Source organism: Centropristis striata, chromosome 7, assembly GCF_030273125.1.
Source record: "Centropristis striata isolate RG_2023a ecotype Rhode Island chromosome 7, C.striata_1.0, whole genome shotgun sequence".
In the NCBI taxonomy this organism is placed as follows: domain Eukaryota; kingdom Metazoa; phylum Chordata; class Actinopteri; order Perciformes; family Serranidae; genus Centropristis; species Centropristis striata.
In genome coordinates, this window is record NC_081523.1 from 27,931,447 (window position 1) to 27,950,391 (window position 18,945).

The window sequence follows — 18,945 nt, forward strand, 5'->3', positions numbered from 1 at the left end:
AAATGCTATAGTTGGCAATCCTAGCTATGTCAGGACCATTACCCATTATAAAAGAAGCCACTTCCCTGATTTCTTCCATTGGCATCCAATTCTACTCTTACTGAATCAATCAATATGTCCATGCTAGATAACTCTAAAACATTATACATCAGAATTGTAACACTATTTTGAAATAAAAATTCAACAAAGTGCTGTTAATGGGACATTTATTTAAAAAAAAAAAGTTGGGAGAATCAAGAAGGCATGAAAGGAAAAATTCAGATGTCATTTACAGTTGAACTCAAAAGATACTGTTAAACAGCAACAGTTATACACAACCATTTACACAACCTGTACAAATATTTTTTTCCCGAAACTTTGCAATTTAAATTCAAAATAACTTAAATAGGCTTCTATGTAAAAGTGCAAATCCTCAAGCGTGGGATGTCTGAGAGTAAGACCATGGCGACAGAAAGGGTGCTTTGTTGAGTTCACTGGCCATCAGGTGTTAACTTGTAAGGCATCACAAGCACATTTCAACACTCAATGACCCTACTGTCGTGAAGCACAGTCATATATATATATATAATGCTTTTAATGTACAACATCCACGCTTTTAGTATATGATTGTGTAATTATGATGCCTTACATTGCATGTTACTGAGCACCCTTCTTCTCTCGTTCAAAGCAATATTGTAATGAAAATAAAATAGTCTCAACTGGTGTGATTTGACAGAGAGCCCTTTCTCTATCGAGCATGTCCAGACCTGAATAAAACCACTAAAAACATTTCAGTTCAGTGTTTGTAGTGTTCTTGGGGTGAAAGTTGGGAAAGTCAGCATTACAGCATAGCAACAATACACTGTTACCTGTTTGGTAGTGTTCTAAGTTAGCATTAAAATCACAGTAACCAGAGGCCATTCTGTACAGGATGAACCCAGATGCGGTGGGGCAGTAGTAGTCCACAGGTTTCAGGCTCTGACAGTGAATCAGTGTACGTGTGTGTTGTGTAGAGGTGAGGGGTCACAAGGCATGAGACAACAAAGAATGGCAAACTGTTAATGCTGATACTTCAAAGTGTCTACAAGCATCCTCCTGATTGGTGAGGAGGGGAGGGGAAGAGAACTAACCCACGCACGCTATTGGGCCTTACATGCTTCTGTATTAACATGCAGCCGATGCAAAGAAAAGTGTGTCATCACCACCACAGGGTAGGAGAGTATTATACAGCATATCTGCTCATGAAGCACTGGACATCATGGGTTCTACTGGACTGAGACTGGAAATGTGTTCGGTAAATAAACGGTGTTTAGGCATTTGCAATACAAAGGAGAAAATAACAAGCACTGAGTCCTTGTGTGTGATGAAAAGTAACTATGACTTCTGCTCAGCTCCTGCAGCAGACTGGGCTGCGCTCTCTGGTTTAAGGATCTGGTAGGTGATGAGGTACTCCGGATAGGCCTGAAGGAAGAGTACAGGAAAACATTAACCAAACTGTATACAGCAGGTGTCTAAAGGGACAGTATGTTGTGACTTTGGTAAATCTAAACTAACCCTTTAAACTACCAAGGTCACACAATGACTAATAAACTAATTGAGACAGCGGTAGACCAGCAACTTCTGTCTTCAGCAAGGTAAAAATCACATTTGTTGTGAATGGACATTTAAATTTATAGATTTTTTAAGCATATACATTGCTTGTGTTTTTGCTAAGGTTAAGGATGAATAGTATCTAGGGAAAGAATCCGGTGGTGTCTGTTTACCTGCTCTCCTCTGTAGATGACGTATTCTGCATAGGCTAGGCCGTTAACACTGGGCCGCCCGATCACTGAATGGTGTCCTGGGGGGGCGTGAGCCATCTTCATGGCACTGAACTGTAGGAAGGACTTCCCGAGGGTGACTCGGCAGAACAGCATCTGCCTGAGAGTGCAGATGAGTGGAGACAAGTCTGACTTTACTTTGATAAGGAACAAATTGGTACAAAGTACTTTTAGAACCTGGTAAAAAAAAAAAACTACAGCTAAACTTTGAAAGCCAAGTCAGTTACCTGTGGCACAGGTAGCAGGATCTGTCTTTGTGTGTCGGGCAGCCTGTTCCTCCACCAATGCCGTAGACGTACTGATTGCTCTTTGAGGAGTTCTCTGCAAAGTAGATACCTGCTCCAAACATCCCTCCTATGTAAGCGTGGCGCTCATCAAAGCCTTTGTGGATGATGGCGTTGATGAACGGGGAGCCTGAAGGAAGAACAATAACAGAATATTATACACAGTAATATTCATGCAATGCTTTAAAAATTACAATTCATGCTTGCGAACTACACTCAAAAGAGAAACAATGCCTGATGCTGACACACAAAGCAAACAGATGGTGTGACAGTGGGTGTGGTTACCGTGAAACAACATCCGCTCATTGTGATGATTGTGGTTCTCATCTGCGATCTCCTTCTGCCTGTGGGTGTAGCGCTCCCTCAGTTTCTTATTCACCACCTTCTGAATCTGTGGGGCAAAATATGACATGTCACACACAATGCTGGTCTGCTTTACACAAAAGATTAAAATCAGGTCAGCTTAGAAAAAGCAACAAAGAAATGGTTCCTGAAAGCTCTTGAGTGTTCTGCGAGTTAACAAAACAGACAGATTCCTGATTCAGACCTTGATGATGTTGTATTTGCTGAACACACCACCAGCGTTGCCTCCGTCTCTGTGCTCTCTAATGGTGCTCTGCAACTGAGGGGCAAAAAAAAACAAAAGGATTTTATAACCAGGCATGGTCTGCCAAGTTTTGCTCTTGATTCTGTTTATTAATCAAACATTTTACCAGGCATGTAAAGCAGCCTTACATAGCACCCTGCTTGAATCTCCTATGATATGGGGTTTCTATGATGCTATCATTTAAAATGTCTTTATGTACAAGTTCTAAGTGAATTACTGTCCACAATGAGAGCGAAAGAGCATTTGCATAGACATAGCAGTTAAATCACCATAAACTAAGTCAGTGAACTAAACTAACCTCCTCCTCCACAGACTGGTACTCCTTGTCATCTGGGGAGAGGTCTATCAGGATGGTGCCCTGGTTAGCACAATGGAATGTCAGGTACGGGTTTCCACCTGAAAAAAACCCAACAAAGTTAATCACTGGCTACAAGTCTGACTTTACTGACTACTTGAGGTAGTAACTAAACTACTGCAGACATCACAACATGGTTCTATTCCTGGGTGATTCTTAACAGAAAAACAAAAAGATGCTTACCTTGCTGGCCACCCAGCAGCCTCTCAACACCCTTGATGAGCTTGTGTCTGTGGCCATAGGCATTAATTCCAATCTCCTTCAGCTCCTCATGACCCATGTCAGCCAGCACATCCAGAGTGATCTGGAAAAAGGAAATAATATAGCAGAAGTCTAATACCAACCAGTGAAATAAACATTCACTTAAACAAATAACCAGACACCAGAGTTATACACATTTATTCTATTAACTTATAAATCAGCATTATGTACAAATTAATCTTGCACTGTTTTTCTAAACCACTGCATTCAAATGTCAGGATGTTACACTGTCTTCTGGGATTAACAGATATTATGAATGTGAAATTAATAGTTAAACTTGTGAAATGCATGAGTGTATTCAGTATTAAGCTGACCTGCTCCCTCTCAAAGATGTCCCTCAGGTGTTCCAGGCCCAGGCTCTTCATGAACTGACTTATATTCATGTCCAGCATGGTCACTATGGAAAAACCACAGGTTAGGAGTTCAATAAAAAAAAAAAATTTAGCAATGTCAAAAGGGGTTCATGCAGATTTCCCTAACCCCCCCACCCCAAACAAATTTTTCCATGTCCAGATTGTTCTGTGTAAACTGAGCAGTATTCCGTATACGTAGGATGTAAACTTACTCTCCCCTTCCTTGCGGTCAGTGCCTGTGGCTCCGTCTGCCACTCCGGAGGACCCGGAGGCAGCAGCGGCGGCCAGCTCGGTTAGCGGTCCGGCCAGGTTGTCTATGCTGCTGGCGGCCGACAGACAGGAAGGTGTGGAGGCAGGGGAAATGACTGAGGCGCTGACCACTGTGGCCTGGGGCTTAAAGCAGCTGGGCAGGGCGTCTGGTGGCATGGCGTCCATCAGCAGGGCCCGGATGTCATCAGCCTGCAAGGATGGCAAAGAAAGACTAGTTGAAAGAAGCCTGCTATAAGTTCATTCATTGCACATTGTCCATCCTATCTTTCTGCTGTGAAGTGAACAGTTTGGGGCACTCAATTGACAAAAAACATTTACTTTAATATACAACTTATTGAAGCCTGAAAAAACTTCTTTCACAATAATTCCTAAGCTGTCTGTCTCTCAGACAGAATCGGTTACCGTGGCCAGGTCCAGGGCAGTCTGGCCCTCTTGGTTCTTCATTGTGGGGTCCGCTCCATGAGCCAGCAGCAGCGCACAGAGCTGTGTACGACCCTTCTGGGCCGCCTCATGGAGGGGTGTGAAAGCCCATTTGTCTGTGGCATTCACACACGTATTGTATTTGATCAGCAGGGCTGCAATGTCTACATGCTGTGAGGAAGAGTGGTGACAGAGGGTATGTCAGTGTCATTCTCTGAACCACAAAAAAGTTAAATAAATAGTAATAATCTGTTTAAATAAAACTGATTTTAAGTTTCCTGTAGCATTAAGCTTTCAAGGTGTGTAAATTAAAGCCCACATAATCTTTATTTCATTAAGTAATGTGTTTGTGTTGATGCTGCTGATACTGACCCCATAAGAAGCAGCATTATGAAGAGGGATGAGGCCGCCTTTGTCCTGGGCGTTGACATCAGCTCCGTGCTCCAGCAAATACTCTGCCACCTCAAGGTTGTTGTAACCAGCTGAGGAGGAGGAACAGGAATCAGTGTACACTTCTTTAGCACTGTGCACGCCTTTAAAGCCTCCTTTTTAGAACATGTTTAATCAGTAATTAAGTTGTTGTATCTTTGAGATCAAGATGTGTTGCACAGGACACAAAAAACAAACAGCTTTTATATTTTCCAATATTTCAAAAGGGGACAAGAACAACTATCAGATACATTTTGCCCTCCTTGTGAATGCATCATCAGGCATGTGTGCCAGGAAAAAATATATAATAAAATAAAGATTTTTAATGATTGATTACCTGCAAGGTGGAGTGGTGTGGAGTTGCGTCCCTGTGTGTCTCTGCAGTTGATGTTCTCTGGGGAGCAGAGTTTCTGCACTCTGGCCAGGCAACCCTTCTTGGCAGCGTCCAGAAGTGCGGCGTCACCCCTCAGCAGGTCCTGGATGTCTGTGTCTCCATCTTTCACCATGTCCAGGGGCATGTTGCCGTCACGGTTCTTCTTGGACGGGTCGGCTCCGTGCTGAGCAAAAGAGATAAAGTTTTTGATTTAAATGCTTAGTATATGTTAAGACTATGTGACTATTTTCCTACTCATAACCATCAACACTGGACTTAAATTATGGACAATATGACAATAATGAATCCTCACTTTGAGCAGCAGTTTGCAGATCTCATATTTGCCTTTGGCTGCAGCCTCGTGAAGCGGGGTGAATTTCCACAGGTCGGCCACATTGACTGAAGCTCCGTGTCTGACCAGCAGCTCAGCCACTTCATAGTGACCATAGGAGCATGCATTGTGAAGAGGAACCAGACCGCTGGAGGAGGAAAAACAAATGAAAGTCCTCACACCAAAACACAGGAACTGACGTACACGACTTTGAAACAAATTCGGGAAAATCACTAATAAATCACTCTAAAAATCTAAAGATAATTGATTGATTCATTATATTTTTTCTCTCGGTTACAGATGGATAAGAATGCAGAACTCACCCCTTGTCTTTGGCATGGACGTCAGCTCCGTGGTGTAACAGGTATTCAACGACAGCAACTCGGTTGTAACCGGCTGCAAAGTGTAGAGGAGTGGAGTGGCGGCCCTCCAAGTCCCGGCAGTTTACATTCTGGGGAGTGCAAAGTTGCTGCCACACAGAGACAATATGAGGATTAGCAGCTCAACTGATTGGTATAACAACAGGTTTACAGGACAATTAAAATGGGGACCTTTACAGTAGTTTCCAAGCCACTGCCATTAGTGAGTGTGTCAAACTCTTCAAACCAAAAAACAGCCTCATTTTACAATAATGACCCTAATAGAATAATGTCTCTATGTGAATGTACTTTAGCTAGCAGAACCAGTTACTGAAAATCATCTCCAAACCAACAAAAAAAAAAAAAGTACAACACCTTAAATCAAACTGTACAAAAATACAGTAGAAAAAGAAAACTTACTTGCACCGTGTCCAGATCCCCTGCTTTTGCCGCCTCCAGAAATCTGTAGTCCACGTCAGAATTACGTGTGGGGACATTTTCTGCGGTGGAAAAAAAAAAAGAAAGCCATAAAATGAGATGCAAAGCTAAATGAACCAGGACACATGCCAGGCATCATATAATTAATTTGAAAACCTGAAATTTGTATACTACAGAATTTGTTGTATCATATTTTGGGTGGGCTACACAGTGGTGTAGTGGTTAGCGCTCTCGCCGGTTTGCCTCCCGCCTGCGGCTCTTCTGTGCGGAGTTTGCATGTTCTCCCCGTGTCAGCGGGTTCTCACCGGGTACTCCGGCTTCCTCCCACAGTCCAAAAACATGCACTTTGGTATAATTTGTGACTCTAAATTGCCCGTAGGTGTGATTGTCTGTCTCAATGTGTCAGCCCTGTGATAGTCAGGCGACCTGTCCAGGGTCTACCCCGCCTGTCGCCCAATGTTAGCTGGGATCAGCTCCAGCCCCAGCGACCCGAGTGTGGATAAGTGGTTAAGGATAATGAATGAATGAATAAATGAATATTTCGGGTGATCAGTCTCAATTTTTAAAATCAAACAATGTGAAAAGGGTGGGTGTGATTACCATTAAGGATCTGTTGCACAGCCTCGTTGCCCATCTGAGCGGCTGTGAAACCCTGCAGAGACACGATGGAGGGGTCGGCCCCGTAGCTCAGCAGCAGCTTGCAGGTCTGGATGTGACCAGCCAGCGCAGCTCTATGAAGCGCTGTCTGTCCTAGTGTGTCCACAGCGTTAACCTGGAGTCACGGGAGGTGAAGTTAAGTTTCAGCAACACATACTTTCAATCCTTCAAGATTATCTCGTACAATTTTAACATGGCAGGTGAGAATGGAAATGTAAAATCCAAGCAAAGTGACCTTTGCTCCATGTTTCTGCAGCACCTCCAGGATATCGTTGTGAGCTCTCTCAGCAGCAACATGCAGTGGAGTCATGAAGCTGTAAGACATCACAGACAGGAAGTAAGTACTTTTTGGAGTTTTTTTGCCATCATTTCTCTTTGTAAAAATGCCTATACATGAAGTTAACTTTCTCTTTTGTTGTATTTTTTTGTCATCTTAACTACACAATCCTGATTGTAATTTCCTTATTAAATGATCAATGTGGTTTTTTGTAGTTTTAAACCAATGTAAAAACATAATGTTGTGAACTTACTCTTTGTTCTTCTCGTTGATGTTGGCACCTTTACGCAGCAACAACTCAGTCACCTGCTTCCTCTTGGGGTGTGGGGAAGCCACAGCACAGTGCTAAAACACACATCAACATTACATTACCATGCTGGAATCACTAAACCTGTATCCAAACATATACAACAACTGGCTGTATGTCATCTTTAAATCATACAGAATATTGCTAGAAAGATCACTTTTAATTTCCAGGGTGAAGTTTCTTCAAGATTTTTGGCATCAACAGAATTTGCAACCAATGAGGGAGCTCAGAAAAGGAGCCCCGTGTATTTGTATTGCTTTGAGCTCTGCAATCTGAGTGCCATCTAGTTCCATAATATTTGAGAGAAGGAAGGCAATTTTGCAGCCGATATCTTTAACAACTGGCAAGCTAAGAGCACCACAGCTAAGAGGAAAAATATGACTTTTTTGATTATGGATTTAACTGTCCCTGCAGTGATTTTAATTTCCACACTGCACTAAAAGGTAAATGTGATCTTGAGCTCCAACACAAGTAGTAAGTCTTGGTTCTGACCAGAGCAGTCTCATTGGTCTGAGGATGTTTGAAGCTGATGATCTCCAGAGCCAGTGTCTTCTTCACTTTGGCCATGTCTGCCTCCCGGGCCGCCTGTAGCAGCGAGTGACCTTTGAACTCATCTACATGGAAGAGAAAGAGGGGGAAATGGAAGATGACATTTCTGAACTGCAAACAGCCATTGCTCAAGCACTAAAACGATAATGTATATTGTGCCAGTGTGAGTGAAAGGTAAAATATTTCTCCAATCATCACTGATCTGAGAACTCACAGGTAAGCCTCTCTTTCAGCTCTGGAGTAGGGGCCATGTCCACAGCGCTCTTGCTGTGACAGTTCAGCAGGGTGGGGTCGGCCCCGTGACTCAGCAGCAAGGAACAGACTTCCACTCGGTTCTTGGATGCTGCCTCGTGGAGAGGAGTGAACTGCCACAAGTCCATGGCGTTCACACAGGCTCCATGCTGCAGATAGAAAAGGACATCAGAGCCAAGATGAGTACAGATGTTTGCTTCCCAGATCTCCCATGACATTACCGTAACAACTTCTTTTATTTGAGTGGATTAATGGGTCTTACCTTCAGCAGAAGCTCAGTGACTTCAAAGTGTCCGTAGGAGCAGGCGTTGTGAAGTGGAACCAGGCCACTGCAGGGATAAAACACTCAGATTAGTGTCATGAATTATGGCTGATTGACCTTTTTTTCTGAAAAAGCTTCTCACCCCTTGTCCTTGGCGTGAACGTCGGCTCCATGCTGGAGGAGTAGCTGGACGATGCGGACCCGGTTATATCCGGCAGCCAGGTGGAGCGGTGTGGACTGTAAGAGAGGACGGGTTGTTAGCACATGCGGATCGCTGGCCGGCTCAGTGAGTGCTGCCTTCGATGGCCACAGGAGCAAGCGGTTGATTAGGGCCAGAAGCTTTGTGCTACGGCAGGCTATGCTCAGTGAGTTGCAGATGAATGGCGGATATGATGATGCAAAGTCAATGGAGTTTGTGGGGAAAATCCAGCGTCAACTCAATCGCTTTCGATAGATACTGTCTGACCTGAGTGAGTGGCAACAAGCAACCTCAACTTTATTACTCATATACCTCAACTGCCATTTAACAAGGTCAGCAAAATAAAGTAAGTGGGAATTTAAAATTAAGTATTATCTGGTTAGATGACAAGAAAGAATTGCTAGTGCAACTGTTAGACTATTAAAGGGACAGTTTGGATTTTTTGAAGTGGAGTTGTATGAGGTGCCTATTCATAGTCAATGTATTACCTGCAGTAGATGGCGGTCGGCACGCCCCCAGTTTGGAGAACAAGGCAGGAGCACCGACACAGAAACATAGAAATGTACTGCTGTGGATGGGGGCAGCAGTGAAATATATATGAACGTCCTAAAAAAAAATCAATCAGTTAAAGTGCATGGTTAATCTAGAATATTTTCACTGCTCTATCTGTCAGAAAGCCTTGTTTAAGTTTACGTTACCAATTCTCTCTTCAACGTCACCAGACTCCATTGACAAAACAAGTAATTGCACCTTGCAGGACACAGTGTGAGTTGCTGGTCTACTGCTGCTACGATCAGTGGGTTTGTTTCCGTCTTTGGTGAATAGTTCAGCATGCAGCAATTCCCTTTTCAGTCACATAAAATTCCTGTTTTTGTCAATGGATTCCAGTAGCTTTGAAGATAACATAGATAATTACTTTGGTTCCCCTACTGTAAACTTAAACAGTGTTGTCTGATGGCTAAGTAATGTTAAGATATCTTTTAATATAGCGTGCACTTAAACTGATACAGAGTTTTTGTTGCCCCCATCCACAGCAGTACAGCATTTAACTGGTCATGCAGACTGCCATTTTTACTGTCAGCAATACACTGATTATTGATAACTACCTCATACAACCCCACTTCAAAATATACAAGCTTTCCCTTTAAATTCAAAATGGCTGCGTAGGAATTATGGTTGGGTGATGATAGCTCATTCATGGTTGAAAGTCATCTAAGAATACAGGTCATTCAGGTAGCCATGAATGTTTCTGAGTTTTGGGTTCTAAATATTTAAATTATTTATAAGTGCTTCCACTGAAAAAAGCTGAACATGCTGTAAATACAAATTCAATACTGGAAACAAATCTGTTAAAAAGCTATTGAACCCCAACCGTAATAGGATGCAAAGCAGCTACAAGAAGCAGGCTGAGTGTTTGAGAAAGAATCTCTGCAAGCTATTAGAGGATCAAATCAAATGGCTTTGTTTCAGCCAAGGGAAATAAATGTTAGTCTAAGCAAAGCTGCAAATCCTAATTCAGGAGTGTTTGTTCTCTACTCAAAAGTCAAGCTCAGGTCAAGCTTACAATCAAATGGGAGGGACACCATTCATTTGAATTCCCATGCAGTGGTATTAATAGAAATCCAAAAAAGCCAACTGTTAGATCTCAAGCCACAGTGATTAAATTAGATGGACGAGAGAGTTGAATCATGAAGGCATCATTCAGTGTGGGATGACACGAGCAATCAAAAGTCATTACCATGGAGGGTAGCATAGCACTAGAATGACAGGTGAAAATGTAGTCCATTCATTACTGCATAACAACTGTCCCAACAGGGAACGTGAAGAAGACAAGTTTCACAGACACGTATTCAGGATTCGCTTGACAAAATGCAGAGGGCAGGCCTTAAGGCATGCATGAGTGATCCATCAAAAAATAAATCAATGAATAAAACAAAAGCCAAATCAGATACTGACTGAAGAGCAAGTGACTGAAAGTTGGAGAAGTGTAGGTGAGTGTGTAAGGAGAGGACAGACGCTGAAGAAAGCAGGCAGTGGACATTTTGAGCTCCTCTCCAAATCCAAAAAGATGAGTCGTCACCATGACACCAACCCAACTCACTCGCTCCCTCGATCAGACGCCACGCACACACGCACACACACAGAGGAGCGATACATGAGTGACCCGTACACCCAGGTCCATGATGTGCAATTACAAGTGACAGCCAGCTTATTGGTCAAATACAAACAATGGATTAAAAAGGAGTAAAAAAATAAAGTAAAATCACAACAGTGCATCAATCAAGTGGCCGTTATCAAGGTCAACTTACCAGCATTTTTTGGGATGTTGACTGATCGACAAATGTTGCCAGAGTCACACGGAAAACAAAACGAAACAAAAATTACAAAATGACAATATCTTTTCACAGAAATTATTTTCTTCCTTCTTAAGTTCATGAAACACAAGCCTCTGATATAAATCACTGGTTGATCCATCAAACATGGTTTGAGATTAAATGTGACACCAGGCCAGAGAGGTCAAATGGCTGAAGAGCAAGTGGGACTTCTCCTTGGTCTTCTGTGGCTTTGTGAAAGGGCAAGGACTGGTTAATGGTGCCCGCTGGTTAAATCCAAGACCAAATCTATACTGGCATACTGGCTCACATCATGCAAACTCTAAATATACTGCAAAGGAGGCAGGGAAGGAGGCCTACTTTTAATTCCTGTTGAAGAAAATAAGGTTAGGAATGAATGAAATCGATTGTGCTGATATCCTGTTAGTGACATTGACTTTTATAGCTTAGTAGTGTTGGTGAGCATAGCTTTTGTGAGTTTTTTTTTTTAGGAAAATAAAAACGCAATTCTACCAGATATGACAGGAATCAATAACTTGGTGGACAAAAGCAGTGGGTGTAATTACAAAAGTACCTGACACAAAATGGGAATGGAATGCAAAAACAATCCTTACACCTAAATTAGTGCTGCTAAATGCTGACATTACAAAAAGAGAGCCAAGTGCTTCTTTGTGCCATTATCCTTCTAGTCCACTCCCACACAGAGGGGGGAAAAAAACACTTAAGTAATGCCTAAAATACCATATCATGGTCTAAGCATAGCAGTTCCAATAACATAGACTGAATTCAAAGTGACACAGAAATAAACCCACAGATTTCAACATGACGACCAGCTTTGCTCCAAAAGAAAAGTGATTATGGGGGGGAAAGGAGACAATGTTTCTGACAATGAACTGGAAATAAAAGCAATGACTTGTCTACTTTTGTTTAAATGAACACAGAATCAACTAGACTAACTGGATGCCAGTATTTTTTTATTGTAAAAAATAAAACAAAAACAAAAAAAAACACCTGACGCATTACAGTAGGGCTGCACGACTTAATAATCATGTCGCAGGATGTGCTAAAACTAATTAAATCAAACACGGCATGCCAGAACTTTTTTGGTGCACAACCAATGTGTTTTTGATTAAATTGTTTACTAGAGCACAAAACTGTTTTAAGATTTCATCAACTTTGCCTCTAAATTTGCTCTGGAAGTACACCGGATCACAATATTCTCTGGGTGAGCATGCTCCTGGATCCCCATAGTGAGTGAAATTTCCTGCAGGTTATTTTTTTTAATTGCAAAATATATAGCAGGAAAAATATACATTGCAATGTCAGTTTTTTTTTGTGCAGCCCTGAAGACAGAACTGAGAAATTAGAAGCTGATCCTAGAAGATGAATGATGTTGGTAAATTGAAGGTTGAGATGTAATGAGTCACACATGTGTCATTAGAGAAAGAAAAACAGCTATAATATGTCTGTTGCACAGTTGTTTGTTCAAGGCAGGTCCCCATTAACACCCTCTGACAAACCCAGTGACATAAATCCTCTTTATATCTGCACAACACAAACTAATCCAGCCACAATCAGACTGTTAGGTTTCTGAGTCAGACAGTGTGTGAGTAAAGGAACTATTTTTGGCATGAAGTTTAAAAATACAGTATGATTTTGCAAGGCTGCACGACATGTAGTATTAAAGGTGTTACTGCAGAGATCTGTCTCATGTGATATGGTGTGGCACTAGTGGCTCATTTACCTTGCGGCCATCGCTGGCGTGGCAGTTGACATTCAACGGAGTCAGCAGTGCCATCAGCTTTTCTTCATTTCCACTCCTGTAATAACACGGTTGGAAAGACTGGTGTTATCAAGTATTTCCCACCAAAAGCAATATTCCCTGGTCTTTTAATGGAGATTTCATAATCTAAAAGTAATCTTGCAAGCTTTCACAGACCATAACAGCGCAATACTGCATAAAACTAAGTACTACTTATGAAGCTGGTCCGATTTAGTGGATTCAGTGTACTGAATCACTAGAATCTGTTCATTAAAAAGATAATAACAAACAATTTCAATCACTTAGTGCTTAACTGAAGCTATGACTGTATGAGTACTCATTGAACTGAAACATGTGTTCAGTTCAGATGAGAATTCAGTTGGATAAAGCTAGAGTATGAAAACTGAAAGCTGCTATAACAGTTATTTTTGCAACACCTAATCATTAAATACAATAGTAGGCGGTACTTCCTACTTCGAGACGAAGGGGGTGAGCTTGAGCGACAGTGACTCTCACAGGGTTCCTGTTCACTGTACTTGTGCGTTCAGTGAACATATCACTGAGTGGCTGATGTTGAGGCAGAGAGCCAATTAGGGCTCCTGTTCACTTTACTAGGATGTTCAGTACACAAACTGAAACACTGACTGACCATGCCTACAGGGAATGGCAGTTCCTTGCCAAGGGCTGAAGGGAGCTCTGGGGCAGAAGGTGGTGGTAGTGCACCTATTACGCTAGTTACCAACTGCCGGCAAAACACAAAAAGAATAAAAAAAGAAAAGAAAAAGAAAGAATTAGTCTAGAGTGAGGGGCGGGCTTGAGAAACTCCGTGCTCCCGCTACTTGGCACTTACGGTCTCAAGCGAGAGACCGACTACACAGGACCTAAGCGTTTTGTTCTTTCAAAGGAATCATTCGTGAGATATCACTAGTCAGATTTAAGAGTTGTGCATCATGTTTATATTGTGCCATGTGGTGACAAGAAAACTATGGAGCTGTGTTTTTTTCAATGCCGAACAGGAAATATATTATAGATGTATAGATACTCACCTTGCGGCTTCCAGAAGTTCATCCTTCTTGTATTCACCTGGATGAAAATAATTAAGATTAGCTCCAGGCATGTTCAAGTCTTTAGATACATTTTAGCATGTGATGCAAGTGTGATATGTAAACTGTAAATGCATAGTGAAAATATACTGCAAAAATAATAATAAAGTTTACAGGATACCTACAGCAATCAATGTATGTTGCCATTTTTTTTTATTTTACAGGCTGATCGTGTTAACTTTAGATTATTTAATATAATTTACGAAATGTGAGATCAACAGAGGACTTATCTAGCTATGAATGAGAAGTGAACATGGGAAAATAGCTATTCTTTTTTCTAATAAATATAACAGTGGGATCATTTATTTGTATAGTATATATATAGACTATATTTAAATTCAAGCATATTCCTCACCTTGAAACCATAATGGTTAAAATTAAATACTTTCCAAACTTTGAAGACTTTTGAGGAACCTGCTATTACTACCAACGTGTGTTTGGTAAAAAGGGTGCATTCTGTGGTTTGTGGCAATTGGTTCATCCCAGAGGACTACCAAAACTAAGTTTATCAGTTTTTACAGTTTTCGATAAAGAAAAGATGCAATAAAGGCAAAGCTCTTTGCTGCAGTTCCATTCCCCTACTCCATCAAGATACCCTTATCCTACAATGTTAAAGCAAAATGCTAAGATTGAAATCCAGTCATGTGTACCTTCTCTTTAGGTAATGCAGGCTGTTTATTTAAATTAATGATCATTAGAAGTTTTCTTTATTCCTGTATTCATACATCACTTGCTGTAAAAGTGAGGGTTAAGTGTCTTCGAAAGGTGGATGTGACACACAGTCAGCTGAGAGGTACTGACCAGTGAGAACAGCCTTGGCTGAGGGGTCGGCTAGATCCAAAGCAGATTTTCCATCAGTGTTGCGGATGTTTGGATCAGCTCCGTGTTGCAGTAACACTGTTAGAAAGAAACAGACAAGACTTTAATTTTCTCCCTAAATCTTTCTCATATTGTGTCCGACATTTTTAAACAGCTAAGTTGTTTGCAACAAAGAGGCTGGTAGACCACACAAACATGTCAAGCTTTACAAGAAGGTAGGCTGAATTAAAACTAATGACACATAACAGACTTGAGCATTACAGATTTGCATAAACGACAGGGATCCTTACCAATGCAGACATCAATCTTTCCCTTGATGGCAGCCTCATGTAACGGTGTGTAGTTCCAGTTATCTCTGGCGTTAGGGTCTGCGCCCTGACACAAGAGGAGGCTGACTACCTCTGCGTGGCCGAAAGAGCACGCATTATGCAGGGGGATGAGTCCTCCGTCATCCCTGGCGTGGACATTGGCCCCTGTCTGCAAGAGGTGTTCCACCACATCTTTTCTGCCAAAACCTGGAATGGGATTAAAGTGCATTACAATTAAGTTTTTAGTCAATACAGGCTTTGAATGGGTGCACGAAGACTGCAACTAAGGATTCATAACAACATCTCTAAATATATAATTATCTAATACTAAATTATCTCATATGATCCTTATTGAAACAATGAAACATCAGTATTGTCATTATATGACAATTTACAATAATTTTGTACAAAACTTGTGCTAAACATAAGAGCACACATATAACCTAATGTTACATTACTATTTCATATCGTCACACTGTTAAAGTAATCGCGCAAGTCAATTTATTTTTTGTATACATTTTTTTTTGCCTAAATCAACCCCTCATGACGCCGGCCACCTATGGTAAAATCGCCTACGTCAAAATAAAATGTGACTTTGGCAATTTTTTGAACATGCATTTGTGACTTAAGCAAGATATGGTGACACTTTATTTTGAAGGTGTCTACATAAGAGTGACATGAGCATGTCATAAACATGACATGGGATGTGTCATGAACATTAATGACACTTTGAAGTAACATTAATGCTCATGATACTTGTCATGTCATGTTTCTGACAGGCTTGTGTGACTTATGTAGACACCTTCAAAATAAAGTGTTAAAAGTGTAAGGCATGTTCAAAAAAGTCATTTATTTCTCTTAAGTTACATAATTTACACACAGTGTTATTACTATGCCAATAGCCATCCTTTGTTACATCCTTTTTGAGTGAAATGGTCAATAAATGTCATGTTACACTTTTGTTTTTTTTGTGTTTCCTGCAAAACTTGAAAAAAATGAGTTAGGCGATTATTTCAATAGGGTGACGATATAATATACAGAATAAGGTCTGCTTAAAATGGTTAGTCTAGCTAAATTAAAAGGTCGTTCTGTGTTGCCGAGCTTCATCTTATTAAGGATTAGCTAGTTAATACAAGAAATGTTGACGGTATGCTTGATTATCAAATTGGATTGGAAAGCGTCACAGTAGCTAGGTGTTAGCACAACTAGCCGTATTTATTCAGACGTGACCAACTTTACTTTAATATTATCATAAAGGCAACCGGCAAAAAATAAGGTTTAAGTTAAACACAACGACCAAAACACAACATTAGCTAGCTAGCCGTTTCAGTGCGATAGCTAATGTTGCAGAAACATCAGGCTGCTGTGGGTTAGCTTAGCTCGTCGTTACCCGCAGCGAAGTGAAGGGGAGTTGATTTCCGACCAGCCATGTCCTTCGCGTTTACATTCACAGAGTCGACAAGTCTCTTCACTCTGGACACATCTCCGTTACGACAGGCCTCGAACAGCTCCCTGAACGCCCCGCCGATACCGCTGCTACCCTCGGTGGGACTGGCCGCTCCAGAGCCGGGGCTAGAGACGCTGCTGCTGCCGCCGCCAGAGGTTGTTGTGGTGAAGCTCGCGGAGCTGGCTAGGACCGGGGTGGGGAGGTCTGGGGAGGCCGGAGCCATCTCCATCCCTCCGCTGCATTCCCTCTCAGTCTCCGGGGGAGCAGCTGCCGAGGTCAGCAGAGCCATCGGCGGCGAGGCCGGAGGAGCGCCCGACAGAGAGCTGTTCCTCGGCGGGGACTGTAAGGTACTCTGCTGTTGTTGCTGCTGCGAGGAGCGACGAGACACCGCCATTACAGCAGCTCTCAGCGACAATAAAAACTGCTCCTCCTTTCCGGTGAAAGTGGTCGCGTTTCCTGTCAGCTGTTTACTCTCTGTAGAGGCTGGCCGTGGAGAAACCCCTGTCTTCCTTCATCATTTATTTACACCACCATCTAGATCTGAGAAATCAAAAGGGCCTGGGGCAGACAAAATGTTCTCCTTGTACTGTGAGCTCATCCCTGTTACGATTTAGATTAAGAAAATAATAATAATGCTGATCAGCCAGTTGGCGGCACTGTCAGTTCACCACTTTTGCCCTGTGGGCTCAAATATTGACAGTGACATCCGAGCATTACTTTTGGTCGAGACTGGCTCTACGCAGGGGCAAGAGGGGGCCGAGCCCCCTTAAATAAATGTCTTGCCCCCTCAAATCAAAATTTTAGAAGTTGAGAAAGCACATTTTAATATACTCACAACATTAATGTACATTACAATTTGACAAAATTATCTGCAGTAGCGGAAAAATCCGCAGAAAAAGGTACACATGATACAGGATTGCTGGGTGAAATCTGGATGAAGGATGTTTTATTTTATTCATTTATTTTATTTTATTTTTTAAATTTATTTTTCAGTTTCCCCCTCTGAGGGAGTGCCACCTAATTGTGGTCAGGGGGTTTGCATGTCTCAGTGACCTTAAGAGCTAAACCAGCAGGAGCTTAGTCTTCAGGTGGGACACCTGGACAGGTCTGAAGGTAGAGGCCTGACAAAGTGTAATCCACTTCTCCAGGTTGGGATTGGACACATAGACCCCTTTCAATGAAGAAAGCATCATTACTATAAGCACAGGGAAAAAAAAGTGCTGGAGCATGATGTGTACACATGATGCCCCGTTACATTTCTGACTGCCCCCTCATAGTATATGCCCGCCTAGGACTGGCCCTGCTTTTGGTGATACAAATGGCCTTTTAATAGCGATGTTTGACTAAATGTAGATGTAAGTCTTAGTTTCTGTAGCTTAATTTTCTGTTCTTAAAGGCTGTATCATAGCTGAGAGATTTATCTGCCAATTTAACTACTGTGGATAGTTAAATAGACAATTCTTGCCTGTTTGGTAGTTATATTCTTTTTATAATTGATTTATTTTGTGTACAGTATCAGCACCAGTAAGCATTCCTTAAGAGTCATCACAATATGTCAGCATTATCGAAACATGTATTTAGTGAGTATTTCATTGCTCAGGGGCATAAAAACAATTGAATTTGTTATTCAGTTACTAGAAGTCTGTATGTTTGGCTTTTGAATGACATCCACATACTACAGGTAGGCCTAGTGTAGCGTCAGACACTTGTCTTTCAACAAGCCATAATACCTCTACCAGAGGTTAACCTGTCTATTCAGTATAACAGTTTCATCGGTGCCACTCTCACCATCAGCATTAGAAGATAAAAGGGTTATGTGTCGCTTCGCTGACCTCTTTAAGAAAGAAGAGAGTTGAAGTAAGTAAATATGCCATGAAGTACTCTCATTTCATTTAATAAAGCACTTTTAAATGTACCTACAGCTTCTCTCAATGCCTTTTGTAAACTCCAGCCAGGGATATGCATTTTTACTTTAATGGAAGTAGCATGAATGTTTTTAATAATAGTGTTATAGGCACAACATGCAGGAGTTCACTTGTATCTTTTACATTACAGTTCACATTTATACATCATGGTTGCATCTTAAGAAAGTACCTTTACTATTGTAGTTTCCCTGGTATTACTGGTGAGAATTAATCAATTGAAAGTCCATTGAAAAAAATAAGACATATTCCATTTATTTCTATTTACAAGAACTTAACATGTGCTTACATAGAGACTAAATTACAAGATTAATGCAAAAAAACCCTGCAATCATCAACCAATAAGTGTCAATAGGCGAGTCACAGGAAGTCTTTAGTCTGGTCTTTCAACTGTTTCCTCTAAGTCATCAACAGCAGGAAGGTCATCTGAAGCAATCAGCTAATCTCTCTTGGAAGTTTTGTGCCCATG

General features: G+C 41.5%; 1 protein-coding gene across 2 annotated transcripts; it reads right to left on the reverse strand.

The window, feature by feature from the left end:
- Positions 1-189: 189 nt before the first annotated feature.
- LOC131974185 (poly [ADP-ribose] polymerase tankyrase-1-like) lies at positions 190-17,116 on the reverse strand. Of its 2 annotated transcripts, XM_059336389.1 has the most exons (28): positions 16,498-17,116; positions 15,090-15,314; positions 14,782-14,877; positions 13,924-13,960; positions 12,860-12,935; positions 11,092-11,112; positions 8,726-8,820; positions 8,584-8,650; positions 8,284-8,470; positions 8,013-8,134; positions 7,467-7,558; positions 7,172-7,250; positions 6,880-7,051; positions 6,262-6,341; positions 5,806-5,951; positions 5,465-5,630; positions 5,116-5,335; positions 4,722-4,831; positions 4,332-4,520; positions 3,872-4,118; positions 3,621-3,703; positions 3,229-3,349; positions 2,989-3,086; positions 2,631-2,705; positions 2,369-2,474; positions 2,027-2,213; positions 1,743-1,899; positions 190-1,440 (listed from the first exon to the last, which is right to left on the reverse strand). In XM_059336389.1, exons 1-28 carry the CDS (start codon positions 16,946-16,948, stop codon positions 1,354-1,356), a joined length of 3,792 nt encoding a protein of 1,263 aa, XP_059192372.1. In that variant the 5' UTR covers positions 16,949-17,116; the 3' UTR covers positions 190-1,353. The 2 variants fall into 2 exon arrangements, with proteins under 2 accessions (XP_059192372.1, XP_059192373.1); XM_059336390.1 differs by lacking the exon at positions 11,092-11,112.
- Positions 17,117-18,945: the final 1,829 nt, after the last annotated feature.

Bases quoted from the DNA above. Each gene is read 5' to 3' on its own strand.
- LOC131974185 (XM_059336389.1), bottom strand. From the start codon at position 16,948: ATGGCGGTGTCTCGTCGCTCCTCGCAGCAGCAACAACAGCAGAGTACC. The intron at 12,936-13,923 runs GTGAGTATCTAT...GTGTTATTACAG, and splicing joins GAACTTCTGGAAGCCGCAAG to GAGTGGAAATGAAGAAAAGC. The intron at 7,559-8,012 runs GTCAGAACCAAG...TGTGTGTTTTAG, and splicing joins AGACCAATGAGACTGCTCTG to CACTGTGCTGTGGCTTCCCC.